Below are 15148 nucleotides of genomic sequence, written 5' to 3'. Positions count from 1 at the left end.
TCCTTCCTTCCTTCCTTCCTTCCTTCCTTCCTTCCTTCCTTCCTTCCTTCCTTCCTTCCTTTCTTTCTCTCTCTCTCTCCTCTTTCTTTCTTTCTTTCTTTCCTCTCTCTCTCCCTCTCTTTCTTTCTTTCTCCTACTCAGTAAGTGATCTGATAACCTCATTCAGTAATTTGTAATCCCTTTCATTCATATTCTGAGAACAAAAGCTTAAAACTGAAGTAAGACAGTTACAAAGGTAGATTTGTAAGAAGATTTTTTAAGGAGGTGGGGGAGTTGGAGAAAGGCTAGAATCTGAAGAGACCTTTGGAAATTATGCAACTTTTTGCTCTATATTCTCTCAACTGTCCGTGTTAAAAATACAAATATTTAGCGTATCTTTTTCTCAAACTGAAAAATATGACCAAATACCAGAATACTAATCTCTTAGTACACTTTCTGGAAAATTTAAGGCAATTGTAAATGTAAGTAGGGTCTGTGACTATGATTTTGACTAATTTTTCAAAAATCTGTAACACTTTAGTTTTTTGGTTTCAAGATGCCTGCACTTAATTTGTGGGGAGTATTTGGAAAAACAGTACTGAGTTTTAGTTTAAAATTTAAATGCTTTAACAGTAGAAATATAAAATTAATAAATAACAGATATGAGACCTTATTACTGACTAGTTTTTTTCAAATCAAGTGGAAATGTTTTAGTAGTTCTATCTGTGTCTCTAGACTTAGCAGCACAGACTGAAAATATTCACAGGACGCAGGTTGGTATATGTATGGTCTTAGAATAAAATGAACTTGTTCTGCCAACATAGTAAAAGTCTAGGGAGGAAGCACAGCAAAGTCAATTTACGTTGAACAGTTTCCATCAACTTGCTTGTAGGCGGATCTTGCCAAGTATATATGTGAAAATCAAGCTACAATCTCCACTAAACTGAAGAAGTGCTGTGATAAGCCTCTGTTGGAAAAATCCCACTGCATTGCAGAGGTGGAAAAAGATGAGTTGCCTGAAAACCTGTCCCCATTAGCTGCTGATTTTGCTGAAGATAAGGAAGTTTGCAAAAACTATAATGAAGCAAAAGATGTCTTCCTGGGCACGTAAGTGGATAAGGAATGATCTTTCATAGTTTTATATGGTCTCAGGATTTAGGAAATTATTCTAGGCTTTCCTTTGGAATTGCTACAATCTTCATGCTGCCTACAATGTTTCTTTATTCTTTCTTCTCCCAGTCTTTAAACATTTTTGGAAAAAATTAATTTTAAAATTGTTGTAAAATTATACATGCATATAGCAGATGCTCAATTAATAGAGAAGAGTACAAAGTACTAATAAAAGTTCATTTTTACACCCCCATTTCATTCCTTACTCCTTAGGAATATTTCTGGAAATACCTGTAGAAATATTTTGTGTATACATAAATTATATACATATTATCCATTCATGCATTCATTCAAAGAATATTTCTTGAACTTATATATCTGTGAATATATGTAATACATCTTTATGTCTCTATATCTATCTATCTACCTATCTATTGATATATCTAATGTCAGCAAAGAACTATAAAGAGAAGTAGAATGTTACCAGGTGCTTTATATTTGGTTAAAAAGACCAGAAGTCTGGTAGCATGGCAAGGCAGCGTTAAATGACAGCAATTAAATGACAAAATCGATGATTATATAAAGTCAGTAAGTGTAGTGATAAACTTTGCATTTTTATTGCTCAATTATAATAGTATTCTGTGCACTAAATAATATTTCATAAAATTATGTAACCATCAAGAATTTACTCATACAGAGAGGAAAAAAATTAAGAAAATATCTCTATTAATCTATCAGAACCTTTTTGAGGTATAGTCTGAATCAAACAAATTATACCTAATAGTAACGGGTGTCATTCCTCAGACATTTAATATGTGCCAGACCGCATGTGTTTCACATAGATTACGTAATCTATTTCCTACAGTTTACCTTATGAGATAGGTACTATTATTATCCCCATTCCACAGAGGAGGAAACAAAGTGTTGATAGTTTTAATAAGTTGCCTAAGGTGATATAATAAAATAAGTGGCAGAGCCAGGATTTGATAGCTTTAACTCTGAACTCCCAAGTCCTTAGCCACTAAGCTTTACTGCATGGCGTTTAGTCAAATTCAGACCTTTATGATATGAGTTAATTTTGTGGTTAATTATGGGGTTTTTTTTTTGATGTTTTATTTACTTATTTATTTGTGTGCACTGGCTCTTAGTTGCAGCATGCATGTGGGATCTAGTTCCCTGACCAGGGATCGAACCCGGGCCCCCTGCATTGGGAGTGCAGAGACTTAGCCACTGGGCCACCAGGGAAGTCCCAATTATGTAGTTTTTCTTGCTCATTTGTCCAACTAAAGCTATTTTATTGTCATCTTAATTAGGTTTTTGTATGAATATGCAAGAAGGCATCCTGAGTACGCTGTCTCATTGCTGTTGAGAATTGCCAAGGGATATGAAGCCACACTGGAGGATTGCTGTGCCAAAGATGATCCTCCTGCATGCTATGCCACAGTGGTAGGTTTCTGGAAAGAAAAAAATATATAGCTCTTTAACTGATGATTCTAATAACAGGAAAGAAAAATAACGCAAGAATGTTACATAGTGCAATTTAGATTTTTTCTTAAGATGGTTTCAACTCTGTGCTTTTAAACATTATAGGAATAATAGCCTTAAATAGAAAGATCAAAGAGAGCAACCTCTAATTCCACAAAATCTTTTTTTTTTTTTTTTTTTTTTTTTTTGCGGTACGCTGGCCTCTCACTGTTGTGGCCTCTCCCATTGCGGAGCACAGGCTCCGGACGCACAGGCTCAGCAGCCATGGCTCACGGGCCCAGCCGCTCCGCGGCATGTGGGATCTTCCCGGACCGGTGCACGAACCCGTGTGCCCTGCATCGGCAGGCGGACTCTCAACCACTACGCCATCAGGGAAGCCCTAATTTCACAAAATCTTGACCATGCTTTTTCTCCTTTTTACACTCCTGAGAACAAAATAAATTAAATTTAAATGTTAAGAGATTTAACTTAGATATAAAGAAAGTTAACCTGATTCCAAGTTTTATTAAGTATCAAGAATTAGTATCATAAGAAAGATTGTGAAATCTAGTACTTTAGAATATTTTCAAATTCTTTTTTGAGACAGTTTAATAATAATGGTTTTACAAGAAATTAAGTGTGGAGAGGAAATCTGTTTTGAGAATATTTAGCATATTTAGCTATGCTAAAATAGAATTTTATCATGTTTGAGATATTTAGTACTCCTAGCACATATAGTGGTGCGCAAACTTAAGAATCAGAGGAAAGTCATTTTTTCCTCTACCAAGAAACTGGTTATATGCCAAGTGCCACACAGGAGCTGATGACCAAGGTAAAATGTCTTATCTCAGAAAGCTCAGGGTCCAACTGGAGAGATGGCTTAATAATGATGATACTTACAATCATAGCCATCATTTACTGAGTTTTTACTATATTCCAGGCTATGTTTTAATTTCATTAGCTCAGGTAGTCTACAAGAGCAGTTCTCTGAGGTGAGTACCATGTTCATCTCCATCTTAGAAATGAGGGTTCTAAAGCTTTGAGATGGGAAGTAAAGTTGCACAACTAGAACATGAGTCAGGTTGGCCTGGCTCAAACATCCGCAGTTGCACTCCAGAGTCTGAATGTTCTTAATCACTTATCTCATACGGTCTCATCAAATAAACAGTTTGGACATATTATAATAGATTTGACATCAAAAATCTATTTTCATGGCTTTGGGCAGAAAGGAGGAAGGATCTCATTATGCCTAGAAGGATGAAACACAACCTGCATCTGGTCCTCAGGGAGAATGTTGTAAACACTATTCTTTTATTTTTCAGTTTGAGAAACTTCAGCCTCTTGTGGAGGAGCCTAAGAATTTAATTAAACTAAACTGTGAACTTTTTGAAAAACTTGGAGAGTATCTATTCCAAAATGCGTAAGTATTTTTGCTTATTGACTAAATTTTTCATGTTCATTTAATAAATATTTAAGCCAATTTATAGACCACCTATCAGAACTTTTTTTTTGAATAAATTTATTTATTTTATTTATTTATTTTTGGCTGCTTTGGGTCTTCCTTGCTGCACATGGGCTTTCTCTAGTTGCGGAGAGCAGGGGCTACTCTTCGTTGCGGTGTGAGGGCTTCTCATTGTGATGGCTTCTCTTGTTGCAGAGCACAGACTCTAGGCATGCGGGCTTCAGTAGTTGTGGCTTGCAGGCCTTAGAGGGCAGGCTCAGTAGTTGTGGTGCATGGGCTTAGTTGTTCCGCGGCGTGTGGGATCTCCCAGATCAGGGCTCGAACCCATGTCCCCTGCACTGGCAGGTGGATTCTTAACCACTGCACCACCAGGGAAGCCGTATCATAGAACTTTTAATCTTGAAAATAAAGTATCATTTCTAATCACTCTCCATCAAGAAAGACCAGAGAAAATGAAATAAAATAGTTGATTGGATGAAGAGGCCTATATTTGAGTGCACTTTAAAAAATTGGGCTCTTAAGTCTGGGAGGAAAAATATCAAATCTTGGGATATAGGAACTGAGGATGCCATTTGAAAGTTAAGAAATAGTTTATGAGCAAACAAAATATAGCAATGCTTCACAGAGCAGAAAATAGTAGGTTTTCAGTAGCAGTAGCTCAATAAGATGATAGATTAATGTCCCAATTAAATAGAGCCTTATCTGTGGAAGTTAAGACAGGAAGGGACACATCATTTAGTTATTTATTGTTCAGCTTACACATGTTAACACTCTTCTACCTATAGGTGCTAGGAATAACAACAATGAACAAGACATAGTCTCTTCCCTTGAGTAGATTATGGTCATACGTTGGCTTTCACTGGTGATTAGCATTCTTAGTAAATGATTATTACATGCTAGATACCACATCAGGTTGATTGCATGCTTTGTTCCTTTTAATTTAATCCTTGCACTATCCCTTTTGAGTCAGGTATATTTCCTTCCATTTCATGGGTGAGAAATTTCATCCATGTCTTTCAAATTTAGTACAGTGCTGATGTATGTTAAGCTCTCAGTAGGTTTTATTGAAAGAAAGAAGCAATTAATAAATATCTTAATGTCACTGAATTACAATAAGGTAAGCCACTTTCCTAAGATTATACAGCACAGGTGGATTCAAAGCTAGGCTTAATTAGTTGCTCAGGACAAGGTCTTCTCCCACATTACCCCGCCAACCTGGAGATGATAATTTTATGAATGGAAAACCATCTTAGTGGATTTTGGCTAAGTGATCTCTGCTTGACCTGATGTGTTAGAAAAAGACAGCTTCTTGCCTGGCTGAAAACACATGGATTATGTTGTTATAGGCTCATAATTCGTTACACCAAGAAAGTACCCCAAGTGTCAACTCCAACTCTCGTGGAGGTCTCAAGAAACCTAGGAAGAGTGGGCTCTAAGTGTTGTAAGAATCCTGAATCAGAAAGAATGTCCTGCGCTGAAGACTATGTGAGTCTTTTAGAACACAATAAAGTTAATAATGATGAACTTTTGCTTTTAGATATTGACAAAGCTAACTTTCAGAAGCAAGGGTGGGCTAATGTGTGTGTGTTTGTGTGTGTGTGTGTGTGTGTGTGTGTGTGTGTTTTGTGTATATGGTAATGGCAGCCAGGATTTGGTCACCTGTATTATCCTGACCATCAGAAAGAGGTTTTAGATAAGATTCCAAAAATGATAAAACTGTTTTGAAAAAATTCTGTGAACTTTTAATGTTCCATCCTGGAATTTTCTAAATTTTTACTTTCTTTGGATCTTTTTTTAAATTTTTTTTTTTTTTTTGCGGTACGCGGGCCTATCACTGTTGTGGCCTCTCCCGTTGCGGAGCACAGGCTCCGGACGTGCAGGCTCAGCGGCCATGGCTCACGGGCCCAGCTGCTCCGCGGCATGTGGGATCTTCTCGGACTGGGGCACGAACCCATGTCCCCTGCATCGGCAGGCGGACTCTTAACCACTGCGCCACCAGAAAAGCCCTACCCTCTATTTTTGCTTTGCATCATTGGATCTTTAATGTATCAGTATAAGACTATTTCTTCCCTACTCCAAGACATATATCAGGATTCACCTCAAATTATTTAATCAATTATTTTCTCAATAAATTATTCTTAAAATGTAGACATATTTAATTAAAAGAGAAAACTTCAAAGTCCCTTATTATTTGTAGTTCTAAAAATAAGCAAATCGTTTTCTCAAATCAACCTAGGATTCAATGTTGCTAGTTAAAATATAACATTTGTTTTGGTCCTTTGGAAGGTAGGAATTCATGGAAAACTTTTCATTATGCTTCCTTTGAACTTCTGCTCTCCTGCCTGATTTTAGCTGTCCTTGGTCCTGAACCGGTTGTGCGTGTTGCACGAGAAGACACCAGTTAGCGAAAGAGTTACCAAATGCTGCACGGAGTCCTTGGTGAACAGACGGCCATGCTTTTCTGCTCTGACAGTTGATGAAACATATGAACCCAAAGCCTTTGATGAGAAAACATTCACCTTCCATGCAGATTTATGCACACTTCCCGAGAATGAGAAACAAATCAAGAAACAAATGTGAGGAGTACTTCATTACTGCATGTGTTTGTAGTCTTGATAGTGAGAATTGTAAATTAAAGTGAGCAACTTTTCCTTAAGTAGTGATTATATACCTTAAATACTTAAATATTGACCTTATTAAGCAGATAAAAGTGTCAAGAATAAAATGGATAGCATTTTGTTTTCTTAGCAAAAGAAAAAAAAAAACAGTACCATTCAGAATAATCTTGTGGATAAAAGCTGCAGTAGAATGACAGCTTAGGCTAGGTCCAGTAGAAAAAACTGAACTGATGCATTTTTGCAGATAGCAAATTAGTTAGTAGAGATCATATGAAAATTTAATTCTAGGCCTGAATGGTTATTTTCAGTTTGTTCTATGGCAATGCACAGACAAGGCAACCCCTCAGGACCTGACTTTTGAGAATGGAACTTGGATTAAAAATATCTGAGATTTAGAGTTCTGAGGCATGACTCCCTATTGCTGTCACAAGGGGTTATAATTGCATGAAATTTAGCAACATAAATTTGCTATTATCTCTGGTGGATTCTGATCATGGACATAGACTTAAAAGTCATATTGCAAAACCTGTCATGCCCATATGACTCTTTCTCTAGCACTATTGTCTCTGTAGATGTCAGTGAAAGAGAACCACCCACTCCCATGAATTGGATAGTTTTATTTCCTATGGCCGCTCCACTATTAACTTTCAATGGGCAGATTACAAAAACCAAATATAAAGATTCTCAGATTAGAAACTTTTTAAATGGAGCCCAAGATAAGTAAGTTTTTCAGGATCATTTTTAACTCTCAAATTTTAAAACTTCCATATGGCATTACTTCCAAAATCTGAATAACATATAAATGCAATGACATCATCCTTTCCAGTGATTTACTGAAGAATGATTTGTTGAGATTTACTGACACTACAAATGTTGAGCAATTTACATTGATCACTTAATTTGATCCTTCCACTGACCCTGCGAAGGTGTATTTTATTATCCTCATTATGCAAATAAGAATATTGAAGCTTATAATGGTAAGCCTGGGCCTCAGGTCCAGAGTTGTCTGGCTCTAAGACTTAGCATCTTAAGTAGCAGTGCTACCATTTTTACCATCTCCATTTTTCTGTAGAGAGTAAACTTTTTTTCCGGTTTTTTTTGTTTGTTTGTTTTTTGTTTTCATTCAAATGCAGTGCACTCGTTGAGCTGGTAAAACACAAACCCAAGGTAACAGAGGAACAACTGAAAACTGTTATGGGGAATTTTGCAGCTTTTGTAGACAAGTGCTGTGCAGCCGATGACAAAGAGGCCTGCTTTGCTCTGGAGGTACTGGAGTTGTTTGCCTTCATTTTCACATGTCTAATTTCCTTTGCTGTTGCATTTGATCAAGCTAGGGGTTAGTGGTTGAAGTATCTGAAAGACATTATGTGCATGTAGAACAGGAATCTTATTCTTCATACAATTGTCTTACCAAATGACTGAAATAGCTCTTTTTTCTTTTAAATCTCCTGCTGCACTGTAGTTTATTACTAAGTGTTTGTAATGTTTGTTCTGTTGCCAAAGTTGTGATGTTTATGAATATAGATAGAAATATTTCTAAAGCCTGAGATGTTTTGGTAGAGGCATCATCAAACCAAAGCATTAATTTATTTAAACATTTTCTTGAAAATGCTGGTTTGTGATTTGGTTGAATCTGAATGTTTATTTTACAGGTTAGTGTGGAAATTTATATTTAGATGTCTGAATCATTTAATATTCCCCCTATGACTTGACAGTAATTTTTTTATTCCTTTTGGGGCAATGATGCTGGTGAGCTTCCTTCTAGAGATTCTAGTACTAAACTGTTATTAAGGGATGTGATGTACATAAAATTACTTTGTAATCACCAATGGCTGTATAAATGTTACTTTTTTACCCTAATAGTGGTGCTAATATTTTCCCCACATCTGTCATTTCTTTGTATTTAGGGTCCAAAACTTGTTGTTTCAACTCGAGAAGCCATAGCCTAAAAAGAACACAACCACAAGCATCTCAGGTAACTACACTTTAGACTTTTTTAAAAAACTAATTTTAATAGTTATTATTAAAATAGTAAAGATCAACTGACCAGTGCTAACCACTGTTCTAAACTGATTATATATATTAACTTCTTTACTTCTCAGAATAGTTGCCTGAGTTGAGTACCATTATTATTCCCATTTTGCAGATGAGAAAATGAAGGCATAGATCAAGAAATAGGTTAAATAATTTACCCAAGGACTACCCAACCACGGAGCCAAAATTAAAGATTCAAACCAGGGCTTGAGAGTTAACCACTGGCCTGTTCTGACCCAATGTGACACAGAAGACAGAGTCATTCTACTATGTACTGGCTCAGGAGTGGGAAACTTTAGGCAATAGGCTGGACCATATGAAAGTGCATTTTTGTATGTACAAAAACAGTTCAATATCAATGATTTCATATGGTTCAACCATATAGCTCAAGAACAAATTCATTTCATTGGAGAATATGATAGGTCTACCTTATGTGAACTTTTATTACAAGTAAATAATTTGCTACTAAGTTTCCAATGCGTCAACATGCTGAGCTTTAAGAGAATTTCTCTTCTTATGACAAAAAGGCCCACTTTAAAATTTAGATGTTTGAACATAAACATGTTTTACCCATTTTGGTGTAGTATTTTGGGGGAAATTATAATAAAAAATAGAATGAACTTCCTTTTTGAAAAAATTTGTCCAACTATTTTTTAGCATGAATTATTTTCATATTTTTTAAACTGTGATGTTTATTCCACTATTAGATTTTAACTTGCTCTTTGCCTATATGGTAAAACCTTCATATTGTGCATTCAGGAAAGGAACCAACTTCATATCTTTGCAAATTTGGGCATTTCAAAATGAGATTTGTTTTAGTCCTAAATGGCAAGATTTTCTTCCTAGAGGTCTAACTTTGAGAAGACAACTTTTTTGTTTGTAATTAATTTAAGTAAGAAGTAGGTGTTGGGAATTCCCTGGCAGTCCAGGGTTAGGGCTCCACGCTTCCACTGCAGGGGACACGAGTTTGATTCCTGGTCCGGGAACTAAGATCCCACAAGCCGCACTGTGTGTTGTGGCAAAAAAAAAAAAAAAAAGTAGGAGTTAAGTAAATGACCCTGAGAGTTAATGATGAAAAGCCTGTGTGACGAAGACAGGACTTTACAATCCTTATTGCTGTGTCCTCTCCCCTAGTCCAACAGAAGAATTCAGCTGCCATAAGTCTAGGAGAGGCTTGAATTGTTTTCATTGGTGGAAATTGCGGAAAGGCAATCTAAGCAATTTGGCATTCATTTGAAGAGATTTGAAAAAACACATGCCATTTTATAAACAGTAATTATATTTATCTTTTTGTTTTTCAGCCTACCCTGAGAGTAAGAGGAAAAAAAGAGAAATGAAAACTCAGAGCTTATTCATCTGTTTTTCTTTTCTGTTGGTGTTAACCAACACCCTGTCTTAAGAACACAAATTTCTTTAAATATTTTGCCTCTTTTCTCTGTGCTACAATTAATAAAAAAATGAAAAGAATCTAACATAATTGTCCATGACTGTTCTTTTTCAAAGATGTGTTGCCATCCTGAAAATTTTGTAGGTGCTATGGAAGTTCCACTGTTCTCTCCCCATTTCAGTGGAGGACTTCTAGTTCCTTATGGGTTAATTATGTAAAAGAAACATTAATACTGTTCTGAGTTATGGATTATAAGCATTCAGTGTAATATTTTAACATTATGATAATTCTGGATAAAAGAATAGAAACTGTGGTATAGGTAAGGCATACAAAACATGGCTTCTTCTTACTACTAAGACTCAATTATAAAGGTGGGGGACCAAAAAGATAGAGAGGATTGTAAGGATATAGTAGTCCTCCCTTATCTGCAGGGTATAAGTCCCAAGACTCCCAGTGGATGCCTGAAACTGCAGAGAGTACCAAATCTTATATATACTATGTTTTCTTCCTGTACATACCTACCTATGATAAAGCTTAATTTATAAATTAGGCACAATAAGAGATTAACAACAACTAATAATAAGACAGAACAATGATTACAATATACTGTAATAAAAGTTATGTGAATGTGGTGTCACTCTCTCAAAATACCTTATCGTACAATTTTAATGCCTTTTCCATCTTAACTAAGCACTTATCACGCACTGTGGCCATAACTTTTGCAGTTTGCAGTGTGAGAGCAAGACTAGTATGAATATCTTTTTCCTTCTTCACATTTCACAGATAAAAGATATGTCCTTAACATAGATCTTAACACGCTCGGTGTACAATTCTTTTTCTTTCCATATTAAGTTGAGAATTTTCACCTTTTCACTTAAAAGGAGCACTTTATGGCTTCTCTTTGGCAGACGTGAATTGCCAGCATCATTACCCTTGTACTTTGGGGCGATTATTAAGTAAAATAAGGGTGACTTGAACACAAGCACTGTGATCCCATGACAGTTGACCTGATAACTGAGAGGGTTACTAAGTGACAAACAGGTGGGATATGCTGGACACAGAGATAATTCACGTCCAGGGCAGACAGCGCGAGATCCCATCATGCTGTTTGGAACAGTGTGCAATTTAAAACTTATGAATAATTTATTTCTGGAATTTTCTATTAAATGTTTTTGGACCGTGTTGACCTGAGAAACTGAAATGGCAGAAAGTGAAGCCATGGATAAGGAGGACTAAGGTAGTTAACTGAATTAGGAAAAAAAATGATCTTAGAAGAAATTTAAGACAGTTTAGGATGAGAATACAAGAAGAATGTAAGAAGCTTAACAAGTTTGGAGAAGCATTATTGGAAGAGAGGATTAAGAAGTCTGGACAAAGGTACACTAATGGATAATTAAGATATCTTGAACTGAGGAAGTGCAACAGTTAGAAGGTGAAATTTTCTTGTAAAAAATTAAGATGTTATACTCAACACTGAGCCTGTTTTCCCTGTTCCTAGAGGTTGCCACTGATATTAGATCATTGTCTGTCAATTACATACTTAAAAATCATTTATAACCTTATTGGTTTGTGTATTTTTAAAATTTTTATAAAGTTGGTTTCATACTGTACATTATTCACAACTTGCTTATTTTGTCCCTAATAATAATGCTTTACAGTTTTAAGTATGATGCTTACAAAGATTTTTGTACCAAGTTAAAAAAGGCTCCACACTCCCTCTCTATTGGCCCTCAACCCCTGTTTTGACCTGATGTTGACTGTATCAGATGTTTTTCCACATCTGTTGCTATCATCAAAAAGCTCAAAGAGAGCCTTTAAGGGGAGAAATGGAGATGGTGGGCTCCTGGCAAATCCTGGAGTCAGACCTTGAAAATTTTGATTAAGACATTTCCACAGAACTGGATCCACATGGGACCAGGATCTACATGCCCTGTCTGGATGGTATTGCAGCCCAGGCACTGAAAGCGGACTTGAAAAATTTGGAGAAAGACTCTCCAGAATGCAGAACTCCAAGAGCCTTGCTTCCCCGCTGCACACAGGGTCAATCAGATTCCTGAGGGGAATTCAGACACTTGAGTCTAAGAGTGATCCAGGAGCCCAAGGCCCTCTCTGGTTCTGAGAGGTTGGCCGGGCAAGCGCAATTTCCAGTCAAAATATCATTTGCCACCGTTACTTAGGTCAACTCCATTCCCCCTCCACCCATGTAAGTAAGGTTATGACTGATGAGTTTTGTGTGACTCACACTGGACCCAAGAGGAGTTTGGGGTCTGGGCTGTTAACTGACCCTTAGGCTTGAGCTGCATGTGTGGTCCCATCCAGCAGCTCTTTGTTGTTTGTGTCCCCATAGGGCAGCCTCTGTTTACAGTACACAAAGGTGGCAGGGGTCTGGCAGGCGTCCTTTATTCAATGTGCTCCCTGATGCTGGCACCCAGGGTGGTCACTCCAATTCCTCCACAATCTCCACATAAAGCCTCCTATAGTCTTTAGGGGTGGATATATTTATCTCTTCCAAGGGCTTTGGAGATCATTCCTCCATAATGCCCCTGGACCCTGCCAGTCAACATCCTCTCTTGCCTTCATCACCGTGGTTACATTGTGCTCCCCTGGGTTGGTCTTGAGCCCTGCCAAACACCCCTTGCAAGGATAGGGTCACTCTTCTTGCTTCACCCCAGGTCTCTCACCCATCCTCCCAGTTGATGGTTGTGTGTGGAAGCCAGGAGTGCAGTTAACATTGAAAGAGATCACATTCTAAAAATGCAGTGATTATGATCTAAGAGTTCAGGAAAAGACATGGTTGGAAGATGTGTTGATCTATATGTATGCTAGGAAAGTTGTAATGGTAAGTTTAAGATAACCAGAGACTTGCATTTGTGGTTATCGTCAGTGAAGCACAATAATAACATTTAAGAGAGTCATTGGAAGCCAGAATTCATGGTGATATGCTGGATGCTAAATCATCATGAATAACGATGTAACCGGATTAAAGAAATGAATTGAGAACTATAGTGGCAAGAGGATTTATTTGTTTCAATGCAAATAAGCTCCAAGGAGCCATCACATCATGAGAAATAACAACATTCTTACCTTTTTTGTTGAGATGGTAGATGTAAAATTAGCCAGGAAGGAGATGCCTTTGACAATACAGAAGATAGTACCAAAACAGAGGTGGTACCTGGACCTGAACAGGAAGATATGGTGCCAGGACATTAGGAAGAATCTTCATGTTCACTGAGCAGACAATGAGGAAGTATGTAAGTATCACTTCTCTACTCATTATTCTAAATCTTAATTGATAAATTAGTATACTTCACATAGATCCATGCTGGTGCTGCATAAGTCCAGAGGACATCACTACCATAGAATAAAATGTGAAGGGTGCCTTCCACAGTTGAACAACATGAGCTCAGTTATTTTTATTACTATTGTTAACATTTTAGAGATTTGGTTTATGAAGGGGCAGCTGAGAGTGTGAGAAGACTGCTGTTTTATAACTGATGTGTTGGATATATGGGAATTACACATGAATCACATCATTTCTACCTTATCGTCTCATCTAACAACTCTTTTTGTTCCTCTTAGTCACTTTATTAAGTGACTCACTATCGTTTCAATATTTTTTTCACCTTTCCTTTGATATTCTAATCAGTTTCCACTTCATAGTATTCATGAACACACCATGCTTTTTCATGCATGCTTTTCCCTTCTACCTGGTATGTCTTTCTCTCTATTGTTTATCTGCTTAATTCAACTCAAAGGTCACCTTCTTTGAGGAAATTTCCGTGCATAGAGTTAGTTATTTCCTTCTCTGATGCCCCATTCATTCTTTGAACTTGACTTATTACAGGATTTATATTTTATTATAATTACGGTAGATTTTATATCCATTTTAAATATGTGAAATCTGAGTCCTAGAGCTGGAATTTAAACACACATGGTTCTGACTCCTGGGAGCTGGCCCATTTAATAGTATCAATTCATTTATATGTCTCTCTCTTCAACTAGATATTGTTTCTTGCCAGAGGGGACCATGAATTAGAAGTCCATGCATCTCCCTTGGCACTAAGCATAACCTGATATATAGTGGATATTCAATAAAAATTACATGAATAAATTGACATGCTATGGGGTGTAAATATTCTAAACTACAAATTACAGAATCCTGACTTACAGCAATTTCCTGGGCTTCCAAAATACTAGATATAGTAAGTTGAACTTTATGTTAATTTGAATCATGAAAGTTTATGTTTTAATATGATAATAGTGATACATTTTATTTGTAAAATGTTAAGTAATGAAAATTCCCTCAAATTAAAATAATCAAGAACTGCATATTTAAAACTGATAGACCTGGTAATGTTCCATATGATGGTGTCACTTTTGCATCAGTCCAACTAATCCAAACGTATCCTAATTATCTCTCTTATGTGAGTAACTGATGAATAAATACATGAATATTTGCATGACACCAAAGAAAGTGCTTTAGCGCTTTGAGATCTATCTTTTGGGAAGGGTAAGATCTTTTTCTGACTAATGAAAAATTTTATATCCATAACATGTTACATATGATGGTTGATATGTATGTGGATTAATAACCATTTTTTCCCATTTTATTTAATTCGTGTGCAACTTGTGTAATTTCTTCAGCACTAGACTATAAGCAATTACTTGGACAATTTCTGAAAAATGCTGCATCAAATGAACAGATCACTTTTAGAATATTTATTCTTTATCTCCTCCCAGGTCTTACTCAGTTCAGTTTGTTGCAAATTTCTTCATTCATTTAGTTGATACCTGGACTCTAGGAACTGGTTCCTTAAAAAAGCTGAACTTAAGAATCTCAAGAGAAGGGCTTCCCTGGTGGCGCAATGGTTGAGAGTCCGCCTGCCGGTGCAGGGGACACGGGTTCGTGCCCCGGTCCGGGAGGATCCCACATGCCATGGAGCGGCTGGGCCCGTGAGCAATGGCCGCTGAGCCTGCGCGTCCGTAGCCTATGCTCCACAACGGGAGAGGCCACAACAGTGAGAGGCCCGCGTACCGCAAAAAAAAAAAAAGAATCTCAAGAGAAGAATTGAATTAAGGAGCACTATGAATGGA

The 15148-nt window shown here is 36.9% G+C and overlaps 1 protein-coding gene across 1 annotated transcript in view; it reads left to right on the top strand.

Moving 5' to 3' along the window:
• Positions 1-10134, top strand: part of ALB (albumin) — a 17019-nt gene extending 6885 nt beyond the window's left edge. Inside the window, exons 8-15 of the mRNA XM_029235213.1 lie at positions 872-1086; positions 2403-2535; positions 3876-3973; positions 5362-5500; positions 6368-6591; positions 7767-7899; positions 8541-8608; positions 9969-10134. Coding sequence (XP_029091046.1) covers positions 872-1086; positions 2403-2535; positions 3876-3973; positions 5362-5500; positions 6368-6591; positions 7767-7899; positions 8541-8582 — 984 coding nt within the window. The 3' untranslated portion in view covers positions 8583-8608; positions 9969-10134. The remainder of the gene's footprint in view (positions 1-871; positions 1087-2402; positions 2536-3875; positions 3974-5361; positions 5501-6367; positions 6592-7766; positions 7900-8540; positions 8609-9968) is intronic.
• The last annotated feature ends 5014 nt before the right edge of the window (positions 10135-15148 follow it).

The sequence above is a fragment of the Monodon monoceros genome, unplaced genomic scaffold (assembly GCF_005190385.1).
Source record: "Monodon monoceros isolate NGI ecotype Baffin Bay Population unplaced genomic scaffold, NGI_Narwhal_1 Super_Scaffold_20, whole genome shotgun sequence".
NCBI classification, from domain to species: domain Eukaryota; kingdom Metazoa; phylum Chordata; class Mammalia; order Artiodactyla; family Monodontidae; genus Monodon; species Monodon monoceros.
This window is presented reverse-complemented; position numbering and strand designations above follow the sequence as displayed.